General features: G+C 42.6%; 1 protein-coding gene across 1 annotated transcript in view; it reads right to left on the bottom strand.

Moving 5' to 3' along the window:
- CAMK2B (calcium/calmodulin dependent protein kinase II beta) overlaps window positions 1-21290 on the bottom strand; it is a 216963-nt gene that overhangs the window by 104407 nt on the left and 91266 nt on the right. The window contains exon 3 of the mRNA XM_032229280.1: window positions 6363-6422. Coding sequence (XP_032085171.1) covers window positions 6363-6422 — 60 coding nt within the window. The remainder of the gene's footprint in view (window positions 1-6362; window positions 6423-21290) is intronic.

Genomic DNA, 21290 nt, shown 5'->3' with positions numbered 1-21290 from the left:
ACTCCTTTCTATTCCCCCTCCCAATTACTACTCTAATGAAACAGCATAATGAAATAAGAGAGTGTGTGGCAGGCCAAATATCCTAAAAGGAATATAACTAAAGGCCTGACACCCAGTTTCTGCAACCGTTCTTCATATGTTTTAGTCTCCAGTCCCTTAATCATCTTTGTTGCTCTTCTCCGCACTCTTTCTAGAGTCTCAACAACTTTTTATATTGTGGTGACCAAAACTGGATGCAGTATTCCAAGTGTGGTCTTGCCAAAGCATTATAAAGTGCTATTAACACTTCGCGTGATCTTGATTCCAGTCCCCTATTAATGCAAACCTAAATGATTTGGGAATACAGCTAGTCCTTCTCCACATCTTAGTTCCAATTATACCATGATGTATATACATTTGTTTTTTAAGTAAGTAAATAGTCAGTAATAATGGTAGCAAGCTGCTGTTGGCAATGTTTACATGTTACGGTCTTTGAGACAAACCAAGTCTCTTCTTACCTACAGTTAATGTTAAGCTTGCTTAGTGTTGTGTATACACTACTCGTCTCCTTTTCTAAAAGCACCACTTCAGGCTAAAGCACCCGAATGCTGCCAAAAACCAAGGGGAGAAGATTTAATTTGGCTGCCAAGAATTGGTGTAGGGAAATAAGAGCAGTGGAAAGGAACATGATTCTTTCCCTGAAGAACTAAGGGAAAATATGCCTTTCAGAATTTTGCTCCTGCTACGTGGCTTTGGGAGAGATCAGAGGTGGGTTCCTACCAGTTCGCACCTATTCGGTAGAACCAGTTCGTCAAATCTACCGAACCGGTTAGAAGAGGTTCCACCAGTGAACCCGGAAAGCAGGCCACACCTACAGAAGAGGTTCCAAACTTTTTTGAAACCCACCACTGGTCCTTGGCTATGATTATTCTATACTATCATGCTCCTATTTATAAAACTCAGTGCCTCTGTGAAAGGTGAGGATGACTACTGTGTTTGTGGTGCAATCAGAACATTGCGTGTGTTGAAGTTGTTTTAACGCAAACCAAAGATGCCTTTTAAAAAACAAGTTTACGTCATATTCTTATGCATTCCAGTGCTGTGTGTGAGGTAATTTAAGGTGGTTCTGACAAGTGTCGTCGGCATCTTCATATCCGATCACATGGGTGGCAAACCACTCCCATCCGGTCACATGGGCATCAAGCCACTCCCATCCGGTCACATGGGTGGCAAGCCACTCCCATCCGGTCACATGGGTGGCAAGCCACTCCCACAAAGGAGGCCACACCCTCAGAGTAGGTTCGAACAATTTTTGAAACCCACCACTGGGAGAGATGTATTACTCCTTGCTAAAAGGAGGTTAATTAAATTGAAAAGGAGGGGTGGGAATAGTTGGAAAGAGATGCTGATGCCTTAAAAAGTTTTGCAATCAAGTATGCATCAAGAGAAAATGTCTAGCGGAAAACACAAAAACAGTGCCATGCTTATAAGCAAGATACAAGTTTGGCTACATTGGAGGTGAGGGGGAATTCTGATTTCAACTGCTGATTTGTCTTTAGATATATTATGGATAATAGCAATAGCAATAGCAATAGCAGTTCGACTTATATACCGCTTCATAGGGCTTTCAGCCCTCTCTAAGCGGTTTACATATCGCCCCTAACAATCCGGGTCCTCATTTTACCCACCTCGGAAGGATGGAAGGCTGAGTCAACCCTGAGCCGGTGAGATTTGAACCGCTGAACTGCTGAACTAGCAGTCAGCTGAAGTGGCCTGCAGTACAGCACTCTAACCACTGCGCCACCTTGGCTCTGTGTCTATGGCGATTCTCAGTCATCCAGGCCATGGTTGTCCCAAGGGTGCTTTTTTTAAAAGAGGCAACTGGACTTTCTTAGTTTTTCCCTTGAAGACGTTTTACTTCTCATCCAAGAAGTTTCTTCATCTGTTCTGACTAAATGGTGGAAGGATTTATGTTCCTTGCAAACACCTGGTCATTAGCACTCTTTCTGAGAGTTATTGAGGCTACTTGGAGGTTTATCCCTCAGGAGCACAGATAAATTATTCGGGTGACCCTGAGGGCACAGATAAGTACAGTTGAGTGGCCTCCACCAGTCTCAGAAAGACTAGATGACCGCAAGAAACATAAATCTTTCCATTCTCCACCATTCATTACAGTGGTGGGTTTCAATTTTTTTTGCTACCGGTTCTGTGGGCGTGGCTTATTTTGTGGGAGTGGCTTGGCAGTCATGTGACTGCGTGGGCGTGGCCAATTTAGCCATCCGTTTTGCCAATTTAGCAGTCCGTTAAGCAGTATACGGCAACCCACTTTTTAATTCTTTTTAATACTGCATGAAGTTTTTGCTCTAGGTTTTTTTTTTTACTGGGGTGGGGGGAGAGGTTGGCAATGCCTGGGGATTTCTGAGGATCTCTCCTCTGTGTTAGAGGCACTAAAATAACCAAGATGATATAAGATCTCCTGCTGCAGCAGGGGGTTGGACTAGATGACCTCTGAGGTCCCTTCCAGCCCTGGATTGCTGTGCTCTTTCAAAGCAGCCTCTGAAGCAAACCACTAGTGCCAGGTTTGTGATCCTTCCTTCCTCTTCTTTTTCTCTCTCTCCCTCCTTCTATCCATCCATCCATATCACATTCACTTTCCCTTCCCTTTTTCTCCCTTCCCTCCCTCCCTTCCTTTCACTATTGATTAGCTTAGCCTGAGCAAGGATAGCTAGCCTCACTTTCAATAAGCTCTCAACTCCATGCCGGAGGTCTGCAAACTTGGCAACTTTTAAGATTTCTGGACTTCAACTCCCAGAATTCTTCAGCCAACAGAGTTGAAATCTGGGAGTTTACGTCCACAAGTCTTAAAGTTGCCAAGTTTGCAGCCCTCTGCTCCAGGCACTTGGGAATCCCAAAATGGTGAGGATTTCTTTCTTCCTTTCTCTGTTGAAGTCCCCCCCTGCTTTTATTCCCAGGGGGCTACAGGGAGGCTTGCTATCCCCCACCCCAACGCTCTATTTTGGGTCTAGCAGGCATCCCTGAAGAGACAAGTAAGGTTGTGAGCCCAGTGGGAATAGTGGTGGTGGAGGTGCAGCAAGCTCCGTGGGGTGGGCTAGAGAGACTTACCTGTAGGCAGGACAAGGAGGCAGCTCAGTTGGGGCGCAGGGCAGGCACCACGTGGCAGCTTAGGCAGGGAAGCCACCCAGGAGGTGAGGAGTGACTGGGTGGGGCGGGGGGGCATTTGCATGTCTGCGCATGCGCACAACAGTAAAAAGGGGAAAATTACATTTTCCCATTAAGATTGTTCTGCGCATGTGCAGAAGAGAAAACCAAGATGGGGCCATACCAGTACGGTCACGTGTCTGCTGCAAGTTACTACCTATTCGCCCGTACCAAACCGATTAGGTAGGAACCTACCTCTGATTCATTATTATTATTATTGATAATGCATTCACTTCCAATGGCCAGGTGCACCTGCATGGCTACAACTTATATTATGAAGCCAAATGTACAGAAGATTGAATATGACCGAGAGGGATACAAATCTTTTCAACTAACAAGAGAAATCTACTCCACAGCAAAGGAAAAAAAGATTTCAAATTGGGGGAGATTCGGATAAACTCATTTTGCAATTAATGGAAAACATAAGGCATACCATTTTTCATATTATACCATTCATTGGGACTATGACTCCTATCCTATGCGCTCTACATGGGGCTGCCCCCGAAGAGTGTTCGAAGACTACAGTTGGTCCAGAATGCAGCCGCGCGAGCGATACTGGGTGTACCTAGATACACCCATGTTACACCCATCCTCCGCGAGCTGCACTGGCTCCCTATTGGTCTCCGAACGCGCTTCAAGGTGCTAGTCATTACTTTTAAAGCCCTACATGGTTTAGGACCTGGCTACCTGAGAGACCGCCTCCTGCCACATATCTCCCAACGACCAACAAGATCTCACAGGTTGGGCCTCCTCCGGGTGTCGTCGGCCAGACAATGCCGGCTGGCGACCCCCTGGGGGAGGGCCTTCTCTGTAGCTGTGCCGACCCTGTGGAACGATCTACCCGTAGAGATCCGGACCCTTTCCACTCTCTCGGCCTTCCGAAAAGCCACCAAAACCTGGCTGTTCCGGCAGGCCTGGCGCTGTTGACCAATGTCCAGCCCCACCTAGACAGAATGGATGATGTGTAATTTTAATAACTGTATTTTTATTCTTAATTTTTTAAAATTTTTTAATCTTGCTTCTGTAAGCCGCCCAGAGTCCTACGGGATTGGGCTGCATACAAATTTATTAAATTTCAATTTCAATTTCCAATCAATAGAGTGCCTGTTACAGTTCAGGGGATAATTGCCACATATCTAATTTTGTTATTTCCAAACGAAATAAGATTAATGGATCCCACATGATTAATGCCTCCCTGCCTTTCCTGACGATGAACACCTAACTTCCTTAAAACTCTTTTGAGGAAATCCAGCTTCAAAGCCTAAAGGGCTTATATTACATGCCGGGAGCGAGACTGGGCATTTCTTGTCAGTCAAAGCAAATCCATGATTTGCTGAGTGAACCAAAATTGGACATTGTCCTAAGCCCTAAACGGCTGTTCACAGACATCAAGGCTGCTTCGCATATTACATGCAGTCAAAACCCAAGCAAACTATCCGACAGCTTCATGCAGCCAACCCAATCAATTTTCTGGACCCATGAATCTTCTGCTCCTGTACTGGTCTCCTATATCTTTCTAAGATCACTGAAGCTGAAGTGCATCTATTTCAATTTCATTATACAAGAACGTTTCTTTTTCTTTTGCACTTGTGGCTCTCTCTAAATCTACCCAGAAGATACTCATGACGACACAGTTTCCATAGAAACGAATGCATTGGGAAGAGTGGGGGGGGGGAGAGAGAATAGAAGGTTTTTCTAAAAGTGCCAAAAAGCCCCATAAGGATTAAAACAGAATAGCTAGCATAAACACACTGGGTCCATTGCAACAAGCAGGGTGTTCAGTTTTAATTGCCTCCTTGGTTGAGATGGAGAGAGACCTGGTCAATCTTCTACCAACCTTGTTGTCATTAGCAACTGCAATGGATTTGCAAAAGTCTTTAAAGGTGGCTCCATTCAGCACTGGGAACAAAGTGGGCAGGTTGACCTGTTGTTCAAGCAAAAAAATGCACGTCCACCTTTCATAATAACCATTGTGGAGCTCTCTCTTTGCATTTATAGCCCACTTTTCTTCAAATAAAGCAGAAGAAGAGACACCATTTGCGTTCATTTGATTTACGGGTTATTTTTCAAACAACCAAAATGGTGGGATGCTCTATTAGGATTTCACAGTAACTATTCAATGCCATTAAGAGTGAGTCTAAATTTCAATTTCATGACGTTTGGTAGGAATGGAGAAAGTTTGGTAGAAAATAGAGAAAACATTATTACAACAGCCCCCCCTCCTCCCCCCCCCCACACTAAAAGATCAGCAAAGAACAACCTCATCCCATTTTCCTTTTGGGAAGCATCCAGTCTCCTCCAAATTGAGTCCTTGCCAGGGGTATGAACTTCAGTTACTCCTACACATTTCTGGATTTAAAGTCTGCACCCTGATTTTAAGTCAGAAACAAATCTGGAGCCAGCAGAAGTGAAAAATGGCAAAATATGGTCCATCTTACCAGGATTTTAAAAAGAAACCAACTGGGTCAGCTGTCCAAGGCAGGATTCTATAAAGCCAGCCAATATCAGTGTAAAATTCTCAAATAAAGGCACCATTGTATCACCGTAGAATTTATATTTACGTAGAGAATTCACAAACATAAGAAAAAAAAACAGATCAATCAATTTTTTTTTTAAACTGCCTGCCACACTTTTCTCTTCTTCCTAGTATTTAAAGGGTTGGCAAAGAGGAAATCTCCTGAAAAGTTTTTACTGGTTTTACTGGAAGGGTACCCAGAATATTTTTAATATTATTCAATCCAAATTGTGTAACTGTTTGGCAACCTGATGAGCCGAGGTGGCGCAGTGGTTAAATGCAGCATTGCAGGCTACTTCAGCTGACTGCAGTTCTGCAGTTCGGCTATTCAAATCTCACCGGCTCAGGGTTGACTCAGCCTTCCATCCTTCCGAGGTGGGTAAAATGAGGACCCGGATTGTTGTTGGGGGCAATATGCTGACTCTGTAAGCCGCTTAGAGAGGGCTGAAAGCCCTATGAAGCGGTATATAAATCTAACTGCTATTCCTAACTTTAAGAGACATGGACTTCCCAGAATTCTGGGAGTTGAAATCCACACATCTTAAAGTTTCCCAAGTTAAAAAATATAGACAATCTTCATGTTTGTCATGTACACCATCCCATCCCGTCCCCCTCTTCTCCATTTCCATCTTAATCAAGCAATATTTACCAATGTTGGAATGCTTCAGGAGACGGCAGATGCGAGCTTCTCGCTCCAACTTCTGGTGATCTGGAAAAAGAAGAATGTGCATCCTTTAGCATGCCATGTATGTCAAATCCCATAACGTTAGGTTTTTTTAACAGAATAGCAAGGAGATAAATCAGCATTTTTCTGAAGGCAATAAGTTAGTTCAGAACTCCGTTGCTTCAAATAACACAGTAGAAGTCCCTGTTGCAGGCTGTTGGCTATAACACAAAATAATACCAACAGAGTAGCCCAATGCACTGCTCCCATCAGTTAGTTTTCTGTTGTGGCCCAGGAGGAGCTGTTGGAGCTGCAAACAGACTCCGACAGTGGGGGGGGGGGGCTTATGAGTCGGCTCTGGAAGATGTGGAGGACCCTGGACAGGGTTCCGGCTCTGAGCAGGCTCAGAAAGGCTGGTTGGCCACCAGGAGGCGCCTGAGGCATGGAGCAGCGGTGAAAGCCAAAGGGAGTGTGCTCCTGACGTCAGGCCTTGGAGCAATGGGGAGGAGACAAGGGAGTTGGTCCTGGATGCCAGGCAACGGTGGGCAGATCAACGTAGAGAACAGCTGCGCAGGTACAGAGATAATTGGACCCAGCTGGTTGTAAATAGGCTCCTCTCAAGATAGTATTTAAGGAGACACTCTGGGAGGAGTCTGGTTGCAGGATTCAACTGAATTATCAACACTGGAGAAGCTGTTATCTTTATCTGTCGAAGTCTGGGTTGCTGCCAAGGTTCTTTATCTGTTTGTTGTGTTTGGGCTTTCAGCCACCAAGATTTATGTTTCCTGCTAATAAAGAGTTGTGGCATTCCAGCTAAGCTTGTCTTGGCATTCGTTACTGGACGGAGGAGGGGGTCAGAACAGTTTTCTATTTGAATTTTGAGCTTTTGATTTCAACTACCTTTTTTCAAATACAAATAATAAAACCTACTGCATCATTTCTGTACGTGCATTGACAAACCTCACTATTGGGGAAGCTGAGAGAATCCAACTAAAGCAGCTAAGATGTTGAATATATAAACTTTATTTATAAATTTGTTAACTGAAGCAAAATATGTTATATATGTTTTATATGGTGAAGGTTCATTCTTATCAACAGAAGAATATCAACACTGGCATCCTCTAAACTCTGCTGAAGATGTCCCCTCACCTGGTAACGAAATGTTCAGAAATCAACCCAGAAGCTCGGAGAACGAACCTCCACCCTCATTCTATATCTGAGCTACAGATATTCACCACTATTGCAAAATGTATAAAGATTCATTTTAGAGTAATAAAATGCAATGCAAGTTAGGTAGGGATACTAAGCATAAGCTGTAAAAAAAAAAGAGAGAGAGAGAAGCTGAGCTGGAATCAGTGAGACTCAGAAATCAGCTGAATAAATGACCCTTCATTTGGTACTAAATCGAAATCAATATTAGTATTAGCCTGTTATCTTAAAGAAGACATTTCATAAATGTGAAACGCTGACATCTCTATGGAATATCTCGCTTTCCACTGTATGATAGCAAAAAAGGTAAACCCAACTCTATTCCAAAGTGATGGTGATTCAAATAAGGGATAGAAGTAGTTCTCAACTTACAACAGTTCGCTCAATGACAATTCGAAGTCAATTATGAACATTTTTCACACTTACAACCCTTGGTCACTCACGCCCTCGTCACCTCAAGACTGGATTACTGTAACGCGCTCTACATGGGGCTGCCCCTGAAGAGTGTCCGAAGACTACAGCTGGTCCAGAATGCAGCCGCGCGAGCAATAATCGGTGTACCGAGGTACACCCATGTTACACCTATCCTCCGCGAGCTGCACTGGCTTCCTATTGGTCTCCGGACCCGCTTCAAGGTGCTAGTCGTTACTTTTAAAGCCCTACATGGTATTGGACCTGGCTACCTGAGAGACCCCCTCCTGCCATTTACCTCCCAACGACCAATAAGATCACACAGGTTGGGCCTCCTCCAGGTGCCGTCAACCGGACAATGCCAGTTGGCGGCTCCCCGAGGGAGGGCCTTCTCTGTAGCTGCACCGGCCTTGTGGAACAAGCTATCTGCTGAGATCCGGACCCTCACCACTCTCCCGGCCTTCCATAAAGCGACCAAGACCTGGCTGTTCCGGCAGTCCTGGGGTTGTTGATTATTCCAGCCCCATTTGATGAAATGGATGTTTTGTTGATTTTAATTCTGTAATTTTAAATGTTTTAAATGCTTTTACTTGTTGTGAGCCGCCCAGAGTCCCTAGGGAGTGGGCAGCATACAAATTCCATTAAAGTTTGAAAGTTTGAAAGTTGTGTGATCAAAATTCAGACGCTTGTCAACTGACTCATACTTATGACCATTTCAGCATCCTGGGGTCACATGATCACCTTTTATGACCTTCTGATAAGCAAGGTCAATGGGAAAGCCAGATTCATTAACAACCAGGTTATACTACCTGAACTGCAGTGGTTCACTTAACAACTGTGGCTAGAAAGCTCATAAAATGGGGCAAATGGGGCATATTAAGAAATGCCTCACTTGTCAACATAAAATTTTGGTTCAATTGTGGTCATACACTGAGGACTACCTGTACTTAGGAATCAAATTTCAGGAACAGTGAGATGTTCAGCCATTTTACTATTTATTAAAATTCCAATCCACTTAATAATCAAACGTTTGGTTTATTTTCACTGAAAGGAAGGTCCAGCAAATGTTACAAAAACCCTGTGATTTTTTTTTTCTGAACACACTCAAATTGACCTGCTCTAAATATATACATACCTTGTTATTTTACCTAATCAGTTACTCTTGAAAGGGATATAATAAGTAGTTTGATCAAAACCAATAATATGCAGGATTAAAGTGTTTTAATGGTTTCTGTTATATTCCTCCTCAGATGCTTTATCTTTTCAATGAAAAGTGGCTCTCTTTTCATTTGAAAATAGAGGAAATTAAGAATAGGATTAAGCAAGCAAAGAGAGAGAAACTATTCTCTCTCAAAACTGGGGAAATTGAGTAAAATTTAGTAGGAACAAAAGGAAGTATTTTGTGCAAGACATAATTAACATTTTTCTATCACAAGAGATTGTAACATCCACAGCTGTTCTTGAGAAAGAGGGAAGGATCCATTACTCCCACCCTCAGAAGCCTGACTCCTGTGTCTCTGCAAACTGAACGACAAATTATCATAACTTGTAATTATCACTTCAGTAGAGGCCTATAAGATGAGGTCAGCTTTAAAAAAAAAAATCTTCAGCACTCAAATGGATTTAAAACCGTGCTCAATTGCCATAATGGAGGGAAAGAGAATTTATTGCAGTCAGAAACCCAGAGTGTAAAATAAAATACATTAACAATAAAATAAGAATAAAAACCTAAAGGATGTTACAGTTGGTGGCAGGTTGGATGGAAATGCATAGTGGCATAGCTGTCTGTTGCCTCCAATTTTATAGTATGGCAATTTCATGTATGTATGTAAAGTATGTATGTATGTATCAGTGGTGGGTTTCAAAAATTGTTCGAACCTACTCTGTGGGTGTGGCCCCCTTTGTGGGAGTGGCTTGCCACCCATGTGACCGGATGGGAGTGGCTTGCCACCTATGTGACCGGATATGAAGATGCCGACGAAACTTGTCAGAACCACCTTAAATTACCTCACACACAGCACTGGCATGCATAAGAATATGATGCAAACTTGTTTTTTAAAAGGCATCTTTGGTTTGCGTTAAAACAACTTCAACACACGCAATGTTCTGATTGCACCACAAACGCAGTAGTCATCCTTACCTTTCACAGAGGCACTGAGTTTTATAAATATGAGCATGATAGTGTAGAATAATCATATCCAAGGACCAGTGGTGGGTTTCAAAAAACTTTGGAGCCTCTTCTGTAGGTGTGGCCTGCTTTCCGGGTCCACTGGTGGAACCTCTTCTAACCGGTTCGGTAGATTTGACGAACCGGTTCTACCGAATAGGTGCGAACTGGTAGGAACCCACCTCTGTTATCTATGTATGTAAGTGTGTAGGCATTTTTATTCAAAGTTCAGCATGTTTCACCATAGGATAGTAAGAGAATGAAGCTGGCTCCTTATGTCAATTTTATAATATGTCAATTTTGTATCTATAGGCCTTATTTAGCAACCGCAACTAAGATCAGCAATTTGGCGCTTGAGCAAAGCAGCTGCTAAATAATACTGCAACTGTGCTTGTTATCTCACTTCAGTTTTGCTTTGCTCTGCTCTGCTTTACAGACCTATGAAAATTATAAATGCAAAGTTTGGTAGTTAAGTTACTTTTTTCGTCACTGTTGTAAATAAAGACTAAACAAGACACTTGCTAAATGAAAACTCCCCCCTCTATCTATCTGTCGGTCTGTCCGTCCGTCCACATTTTTAACTAGGTTAAATAAGTTTCACCACGCAACAATAAAAAGAATTACACTGGTTCCTCAGTTTTTCTTTCTTTTACACTAATGTTCGCACAAACACACATATACATACATAAACACACACAGACACGAATGAAAAGGCAGAAAGGCAACATATTACTTGCATGACAGCCAAGACCGCTGCCGAAGATAACAACCAGGACTGCATGGAAGAGGATCTCTAATAAGAATCTCCCCAGAGGTTGTTTCTGCACAGAAAGCATTCAGTTCTTAATTCTCAAGGTATATCTGTCTACCTTTGGCCTTGGAAGATTTAATCTGTGATACACTGAAAAGTGCATTTTCTAACTATATCATCTAGATGTTGCAAGTGAATGAAGCACTGAAGGCCATTATTATGAATCAAGTGAAGCATGATTAAAGGGGCATCGATTCCACCCAACTGAAAAATGATTGTAAGAAATATATATGGTAAAATATGACAGGAAGAATAAAAATGGATGTTTGCCTTTATGTAGGTGATCTAAAGCCTCGAAACTATAATTGATTATTTCACACACTCAAAAAAAAACTGTCTTGACTTCTAACCTCTTCTAAATCTCTGTATTGCTCCTTTTTCTGTATACCTCTTTAAGAGTACAGAATAAAGGTGGCATGCACATTTAGTAATATTAATAAAATGTACGTTACTTTGATAATCAATACAATAAAGTCATTCCAAGCAGTGCTGTAGGAGATAACCAGGCTGAACTTGAGGGAGGGGTCAAATGTGTCATCCATCATAAATCCCTGCGCACCCACAGGATATCTAATCCAGCCCACCTTGATGCTTTCTTAATTCCTGCTCATTTCCCTTGACGGTTAATAGTTCAGATTCTTATAGAGAGCTTAAGCTTGCAATAAATCTTTATGCTACTTTGAACGGCCTGAATCTTCTGATTTCCCCCGCGCTTTACAAGTGTCACTAATTCTGCTTATGAGCAACCCCACTGATCTGAATCAGAATTTAAAACCGTAGTAAATTATAAATCCTTTTGCCATAAATATAAACAGAGATCGCACCATAATATCCCAATACAACTTTCTAACTTAATGGCTATTAGCACTACTAAATCGTACATGGTAACGTATTAACTCTGTTTTACAGTGGTTTCATTTTCTATGACTACAGCGGTCCTCGATTTATGATTATAAGGACCAGAACATTTGCCGCTAAGTGGTACAGTAGTTAAGCGAGGCATCCTGTGACTGTACCCAATTTTACGACCTGTTTTTACTGCAGTTGTTAGCCAAGACATTACGTGATTCTGATTGGCAACTTTTCCTGCCAACTTCCCCATTGACTGTGCTTGTCGGAAGCAGTCTTTAAAGATCACATACAGTAATGTGATCAGATGGGAAACTGTGATGGTCCTCAATATGAGGACTAGTTATAGCTCACTTTTTTCAGCACTGTTGTAACTTCAAATGGTCACAAAATGCAAGTCAAGGGCTACCTGTATCCTGTTCTGAATTGTGCACCTGAATCCTGCAACAAGAATCAAATTTCCATTATGAAACTACCCTGATTCACTGAAGAATTAAAACAAATGGATTTCACTGGGATCAAAGCATTTTCCAATTGTAATCTTACTGTGTTTTTTCACACCACTTTATCTTTTAAAAAATCTTGTTATGGAGGAAATGCTAGGATGTCTGCACACAATCTTCTCATTGACAGATCTGAAACGGATTTGTTTCAGGGCACCCGTTTTCTAACCATAACAACTATTCTTCTGCTCACTCTCTTCTACAACTTAAAATAATTGTATACTATAGTTTTTTATGATTTGATTGTACATATAACACTAAGGTATGGCTTGTAATAAAAGCCAGTCTAGTGTAGTGGTTAAGCAATGACGTGCAGTGAGGTTTATGGCTGGTGAGGCAGTCTTCTCCCCTGACATCCCACTGTCTAAAGCACTTTCCTTCTTTTGCCCAGAGGCTGCAGCCCGCCTGAGCTGCCCGCCTCTGGGCAAAATCCGCTTTCTTTCTTTTGCCCAGAGGCGGGCAGCTCAGGTGGGCTGCAGCCTCTGGGCAAAAGAAAGAAAGTGGCAGCCCGCCAGCAGAGGCAGGTAAAAGACCCGTCTCTGCTGGTGGGCTGCCCCGGACACAGAGAAAGAAAGCTGGTGGGCTGTCCTCCCTACCTCTCGGACTCCTACCCCCTTCCCTCTCTTCACAACAAACACACGCGCACACACACACACACACACACACTACTTACAATTACTTACAAATTATATTAATTTTGAATTCCTCCCCCTCCCTCCGACCCACATACCTTTTCCAGCTGTTTCACAATCACAGAGGATTTCAACTCTGCTCTTGCCTGCCATCATGAAAATGTAAAAATGTAAAAGGAAAAAGGCAAGAGCTGCTGAGGTCAGGCTGGGTTAGCTGCTGCCAGAGTCCCCAATGGATGACTCTGCTTAACTGTTTAAAAAAGCCTCTAAAAAAGCCCTCTACAGGAGGAGGCAAGAGAACCATGTGCTTCATCTACATAAGGATTTTTTCGGCTTTTAACCCTTGCTTAACTCTGCTCGAGTGATCATAAAGTCAGACTAAATGAGCCACGTGGTTCTCCCGCCTCCTCCTGTAGAGGGCACTTTTTTAGAGGCTTTTTTAAACAGTTAAGCACTAAGCAGAGTCATCCACTGTGACTCTGGCAGCAACTACCTCAGCCTTTTTCCTTTTACATTTTTTTTCCTTTTCATGATGACAGTGGCTCTGCTCCCCTGCCTCCCCTGACTGCACGTCACTGTGGTTAAGGTACCAGGCTCAAAACTGGGAGACTGTTCTAAGTCCTGCCTTAAGCATGAAGCCAGCTAGGTGATTTTGGACCAATCACCAGGAGATTGTGAGTTCTGATCTGCCTTAGCCAGCTACATGACTTTGGCCCAGTCATTATCTCAGCCCTAGGAAGAAGACAATGGCAACTCACTGTAGGGGCTAGTAGAAGTAGTCAATACTGTTTTGAAAAGACTAAAAATAATGTACAATAAACTACAGATAGTTGGATTCATAGAATACTATAAATCATGATTTACAAACCACAATGATATAAACCAGTCTGGAATCATATAGTGTACTTAATACAAAGTCAAACTACATTATGGCTTAGTTTGATATTTACACAAAGCTAGTGTTCCCATTTTAATTGTTCATCGTTTCATTCATTTCTATTCTGCTTTATTGTTATAGAGTGGGGGGGGGGGAAATATTGCCACTGCTTTCTTGTGACAGAACTGTTTCTGTGAACCAGTTTCTTAAAACTTTTGGTTGAGCTCGGGTTATTTCTCACACACAGAGGGAGCAAGGTTTGTGTTGCAAATTCTACTTCTCATGCGACTGTTAGTTTCTAAAAAGGATTTGGGTTTTGTTACTTCCTTAAGGATAAATAAATTTCTGGTGCAAATGGACTTCACACATGTCTCGCAGCCTTTGCACTTTCTGCTTCCAAGGCACATGTGTCACAAGCAATGCACGTACGATGTTTCCAAAAATAAGAACTGCCTGGTCACACTTTCCCAGGAAGGGGGGGAAAAACATTCTTAATTATTCGGATAGTACTTTGCTCTACTTCTCACTAAAACTCTATCAAGCCGTTCTCCATGCAAGAGATGGGAGCATGAAAATGCTAATTCCATCCAGAGTGTGCATCCTGCTAAGCCATGGTTTATTTAGCACATCTTTGTTAAAATAAATCACATTTTCTCTTAAAGTGTTATATGAACTCAGGGGAAAGTATGGTGCCCACGCCTCAAAAATTTCTGTTGCTGGATGCAGAGCCCATTTCCTGGAGATTGTTATATGTGGTGTCCATTACAAATTTTGAAGTGCTTCCAAGGAACTTAATCGCTTAAACTTTTACTCGGAAAAGCTCAATTGTCTTCTGTCCACAATCAGTGCCCTCCATTCATTGGCCAAGAACATCCAGAAAGAGAGACCAAGGCGAACATTTGCATGTTTGGAAAGGGAAAAGTAGAAGAGCAAAACTAGTAAACTCCAGGGATTAAACAGTTGCCCATCACCAGAAAAATGCTTTATTTAGTAAAAGTGAAGGTCAGGTGAGCAGGAGAAATCCTGCCATTGGCCTACCTAGAGTTTCAACTCTCCAACCTCCTTCAATATTTTTGGTACGTTCCCTAATGGAGTCACCAGTATAAGAATATCTTGGAGCTAGTGCAGTGGTGGGATTCAAATAATGTAACAACCGGTTCTCTGCCATAATGACCAGCTGGGTAGGCATAGCTCGGTGATCATGTGACAATGTGGCCTTGTCCAACTCACATTGATGGGCGTTTAGCCTTAGCTGTTACAATGTAATAAGGGTTAACCGGAGAGGCAGTTTCTGTAAGCAGGGCAATAAAGATGAGCCTAGAAACAACATTTTCCTTCCTGCCTTCCTTCCTTACAGGATTAACCCTGTAAAGTAGGGAAAAAATAAAATAAGATTTCTTCCAACAACCGGTTCTCCGAACTGCTTAAAGTTACGAACCGGTTCTCCTGAATAGGTGCGAACCGGCTGAATCCCATCACTGAGCTAGTGACTGGGGAGGGGAGGGAGGTGGGGAGAGGAAGGGAGGGGACGAGATGGGAGGGGACAGGAGAGGAGAGGTCATTAGAGGGAATCTGTATTTTCTTCTGTGTAAAGTAGTAACATGTGTATCTCTACATGCACTTCCCTCCAGGGATTAATCATAGGCTGAGTGTAGGTGCTTCTTTGTGTGAAAAGAGAAGAGCATTGTGCTCTTCCTTACAGGATTAGCCCTGTAAAGTGGGAGAAAAATAAAATAAGATTTCATCCAACAACCGGTTCTCCGAATTGTTTGGAAAGTTACGAATCGGTTCTCCCAAATAGGTACGAACCGGCTGAATCCCATCACTGATTGAATCCCACCACTGATGTGTGTATATTTCTATCCTCTCATATTGTATTTGAAGGTGTCTGTGCACTGGGAATAGACTGCCTGTTTTCCATTCTGGATCGTGAAACCAGGAAGAAAGAGGAATGAATAGTTTATATACCGGTACTTAACTGCTTTTTCAATGGAGATTCACTCTCTTTTTTTTTTTAACTCTGCAGATCCCAAGTCTAGTTAATTTTCAAACTAAAATTTATTTTTACCAGTTTCTTCTCCACAATTTACTCTTGGGGGGGGAGTTATCATGCTGATGGACATGCCCCTTTATATAATTTCTTCCCATACAGAAAGAGTAAGGTAGGGGGGGAATTAAAAAGAGATCGATTTTGTTTAATACAGCATCTTCTTTTTCCTGTTGTTGTTTCCCATCTAGCAGAAACTTTAAAAAAATAAAAACAAAAATGGGATTTGCTCTTGGCAGAGCATGGAAATTGCATGCAAACACTGCTGAACCTTGACTGCTCTTGTCCCAGATGTAGGGACATGATGCCAGATATGAGAAAAACAATATATGTATTTGACAACTTCTGAGCACACATCAGATCTGAAAAAGAGATGCTGCTTGGAAGAACAGCAAAATTGTGGCTGGAGAAGGGAGGAAAGGGAAAGGAAAAGAAGAAGAAAGAGACTTTTCCAATCTGAACTTCGAGCAAGACAACCAAAAAGAAATATATGCCATTTGCAGGACATAATAACCAAGGATTGATCAATCTTACAGGGTTCACAAATTGCACAAAAGACCCCTTCCAGCTTTATCTCTTTTGGGCACTGCACTATTCACAAAAGTATAAAATGGGATATACAGAATTTATAGTTCAGTGCAGCCAAGCATTATCATGGTTGACTTTATGGTTATAATTCAGTGTTTCTCAACCTTGGCAACTTTAAGAGATATGGACTTCCAACTATCAGAATGCTGGTTGGGGAAAGTTTTCGAGCTTGAAAGAGGGTGTTATGATTGCTTAAGGGGGCAGGAACACCCTCTTGGGATGCATAAAACAGCAAGATCCAGACAACGAATCCTGGGGGGAAGCTGGATTGTGAGAACAGTTTTCTGTGAGAACCCCCGAAATATTCAAGGTCATTTCTCTGGAAGAAAAATACCAACATGTAGAGATATTAAAAGTTGATTGGACAACTGAAAATAGCCCTTCAGAAAAGGAGATAATAAGGAAAATATTAACTTGCACAGAAATGGATAGACTAACGTTAGAATTAAAACACAAAGGAGAGACAGTATATTATGACACATGGAACAGATTTTATCAATGGTTGGAAATACAAGGTGGGAGTCAGAACATAAAAAAAATTAGGCTAAGTAGACCTGGAATGAGATATTTTATATGCATTAGAATGAACACGTTGATCAAAAATAATTGTACAAGACTAACAGTGTGTAAGTAATATCTATGTTATTTGTCTTTCACTTTGGTTTCTATGGTGGATGAAACTCCAGGATGGTCACACTGTGTTCAATATACATATACATAAAAAATAAAAAAAATATTTAAAAACATAAAAAAAGTTGATTGGACAATGAGAGTTAAGCAATGGGAAGAGACTAAGGGAGAAAAGTTAACTGGGAAAATTTGGTGCACAAACCCTTAGTTCTGGCTTTGCACTATTGTTAATTCACTTGACTTGTAGTATTTTGATTTGATTTGATTTGATTTGTCTTGTATGCCGCCCACTCCCGAAGGACTCTGAGCGGCTCACAATAGACAAGGGAAAGGGGGAAAACTAGACAAAGACAACACTTTAAAAACAAAACCGCAACATTCACAATTTCCGTGGGGCTGGATATTTCACAGGCCCCCCAGGCCAGCTGGAGCAGCCAGGACTTGGTGGCTTTGCGGAAGGCCGGGAGGGTAGTAAGGGTCCGGATCTCGACAGGGAGATCATTCCAGAGGGCTGGAGCTGCAACAGAGAAGGCTCTCCCCCGAGGGGTCGCCAGCCGACATTGGCTGGCAGATGGAATCCGGAGGAGACCTAACCTGTAAGATCTAATCGGTCTGAGGGAGGTAATCGGCAGGAGGCGGTCTCTCAGGTACCCAGGTCCGATGCCATGTAGGGCTTTATAGGTGACGACCAGCACCTTGAAGCGGGTCCGGAGACTAATGGGTAGCCAGTGCAGCTCGCGGAGGATAGGTGTGACGTGGGTGTACCTGGGTGCACCCACAATCGCTCGCGCAGCTGCGTTCTGGACTAACTGGAGTCTTCGAACACTCTTCAAGGGCAGCCCCATGTAGAGCGCATTACAATAATCCAGTCTTGAGGTCACAAGGGCGTGAGTGACTGTCTGAAGGGCCTCCCGATCCAGGTAGGGTCGCAATTGGTGCACCAGGCGAACCTGGGCAAAGGTCCCCCTGGTCACAGCTGACAGGTGGTGTTCTAAAGTCAGCTGGGGATCCAGGAGGACTCCCAAATTGCGAACCCTCTCTGAGGGGCGTATAATTTCACCCCCCAGCCTTTCTATGCCTTTCTCAACAAATGGAGTTAAGGATCATTTTTTGCTTAGAAAACCAAGTTGAAGCAGATCTGATAGCCAGGCTGATTGCCAGTTTTAAGAGAAAATTTCAAGGTTCTTTAGGAGGCAAGAAATTCCAAGCACCAGCCAGCTATGCTACTGGTCTGGCTCTTGCTAACAAGATAGGCAGCTTCATCTGCTGCTAGTTCTTGATGCTCCTCGCTGGGGCTGCCTATTAATCAGGGACATCTGCAAGCCGACAAGCTGTCTCCGCTGATGCTCAGGGATCCCCCCTCAAAATGACACGTCAGGAGCATCACCACGGCAACCAACTGCTTTCAAACACAATGTTCAGCAAAGCAGTGTTCAGAGGCTGGGGGAGGATATCCTGCTGGTGTGCAGTTGCCATGTTTTCAAGGCAGCGTTCCTTTCTCCCAGGGTTGGAATCAGCGAGGAATCATTCCCTTTTCACAAAAGCTAAAGGAAAAACGGTCTTTTTTCTTGGAAGTTGAAAACTGAGTTAGAAAATAAATATTTTCCTCCTTTTTGGGTCTGGGACCAGGGATGAGTTCAGCAGTGTCTCAGTTTCCCCTACCTTTGAACGCCATCCTGGCCTGAACCTTCAAGCAGAACTATAGCTAAGTGGTGATTTCATCCAAGTTAACTTCCCAGTAGAAGAGACAGGCTAGGCAGAAAATCACTGGGGCCTTCGTTAAGAGCCAGACGGCCTTTAAAAAGCAGCACAGGTAATCCTCGACTTACAATTGTTCATTGTGGACTTCAACTCCCTTGCTAGTTGGGGAATTCTGGGAGTTGAAGTCCACACAGCCTAAAATTGCCAAGGTTGGACACTCCTGATTTAGATTCTACAGTCAATGCAAAATGAAATGTCATTTTGCCCACCATAAAAGCCCACCACTGTTCCTCAAACTAGGCTAGGAAGACCTTTCAGCTCAAAACCATAACTGATTTCACAAAGGGGCACCACTTGAAATAATTCACCTGACACGGCAAGAGTAGGAAGGTCCATAGCAAAGTCAAGGGTGCAGCACATTGTCCACCCAAGTTCCAGGATTAAATTATCATTTCTCTAATCAGGATCTCAGAAAGGTCTCTCTAAAACTCTGAGTAGCTGCAGCTATTCATGCAAACAATAGTGATGTAGAGAGGTGAAAGTTTATCATGGTTTCTTTGGTTTTGGCTAAGCACAGAGTGAGAAACTGGCTGTTTTGGTCCATTCAAGAAACCACAACTTATACAATGTAGGGCCGTTTCTTAGCACAAAATACTTTTTAATGTTCACACATATAAAGTATATGAACATTGCATCATTATCTTCTTCTACTTCATCAACTTCATCATCACCTTCATCCAAAATTCATCTACCACTTTCCAAACTGGGGTATATTTTAAATCTCTTGGACTTTTCATGGTGTATCCATTGCCATTTCCTACACAGATAATCTTCAACTTACAACCATAGGTAATCTTCAACTTATGACCACAACTGGAACCAGAATTTCTAAGCAAAGTGGTTATTTAGTTGAGTTGCACCCAATTCTATGACTTTTGCTATGGTTGTTAAGCGAATCACATAGTCATTTAGCAAATCAAACTTCCACCACTGAATTTCTCTAAAACCAGCTGAAAAGGTCACAAATGGCAATCACATGACTCTTGCCAAAGATCCAAAATTTGATCACGTGACCATGGCGATGCTGCAACCATTCTTAAATAGAAGGACCAGTTGCCAGTCACTATCTTCAGTGGCTGCTGTAAGTTTGGTTGCTAAATGAGTGGTTGTAAGTTGAGGACTATTTGCACGGTAGGTAACAACGTGGTATTTGCGAAACCAAGAAGACCAATCAATGGAAGATCCATGGGGAAAAAACCAAATCGAAAAGAAAAAAGAGCAAGATTATTATCTTTCGTAGACATTTAGCAGCAAAATATTGTTTTTAATCAGCAAAGGACAATCTTTGGAAGAACAAATGATGGCTGCATGTAAGAAACGGAGCAGGTTGCGGAGAAACAAATAACAGCAGTTGGGGAAATGCTTCAGGAGCGACCTTTGGTTCTTGACATAATGTAAGCATGTCCCTATTTTAATCTACAAAATGGGGGAGGACATGCTTGGGATATCTACTGCAAATAGGCAAGGAGAGAGGGATTTGAGACCAGAAAAGGGGTTGGTCATTTTAAAAAGAACAGGAGGCAAAGATAGGAGAGGTTTATTTAGTTCAAAACAAGTAAAGTTTGGAATAATCAGCAGGAATGGGAAAAGGTCAGAAAAGTAGGGTAAAGGAAGAAGTGTTTCTCAGGGAGGTGCTGTCACCAGCAGGATGACACCCAAATGTATGTCCCCAGAGGAACTGGGACAGGAACAAAAAGGGAAGGAGGGAGGGAGAAGAGGCTGCTCGTTACAAAGAGGGTGTCAGGCCTGCAATTATATTCCTTCTAGAATTTTGGCCTGCCACACTTTCTCTTATTTCATTATGCTGTTTCTTTAGTATAGTTGATGGGAGTGGGGAATAGACAGGAGTGAGATTGTGGAATGTATTGTTTTCATTCTTTACTAGAAGCCAAGGTCATCCTTTGTCTCCGCACTTTTACACCTGACCGGAAGTAGCTGGGTGTGGATGCCAGCGTGGAAGAAGAAGATTGGACCATATGATGGATTGTGGGGACAAGATCATGAACTTTTAACTGGGTGGAATTCTGATGTCATTTCCAGTATTGGGATTAACACAGATGTGCCTAAGATGTCTGCTTTATTAAATTGGAACCAAAAGGATTATTTTACCTTGGACTCTGATTTAATTCTATATGATACTAGGAACACTGACAGAGGGATCCTGGGCTCTTGGAGAAAGAACAATATACTGAGAAACAGGCCTTCTAATTCAGCATGTCCAAGTGATGAAAGCTTGTTCTACTGCAGTGGTTCTCAACCTTCCCAATGCCGCGACCCATTAATACGTTCTGTGGTGACCCCCAACCATAAAATTGGTGTCTCGGTTCCTAAGACCATCGAAAATACATGTTTTCTGATGGACTTAGGCAACCCCTGTGAAAGGGTCGTTCGACCCCCCCCAAAGGGGTCCCGACCCACAGGTTGAGAA

This window comes from Thamnophis elegans, chromosome 13 (genome assembly GCF_009769535.1).
Source record: "Thamnophis elegans isolate rThaEle1 chromosome 13, rThaEle1.pri, whole genome shotgun sequence".
NCBI classification, from domain to species: domain Eukaryota; kingdom Metazoa; phylum Chordata; class Lepidosauria; order Squamata; family Colubridae; genus Thamnophis; species Thamnophis elegans.
The sequence above is the reverse complement of the archived record's forward strand: the minus strand, read 5'-3'. Positions and strand labels throughout refer to the sequence as shown.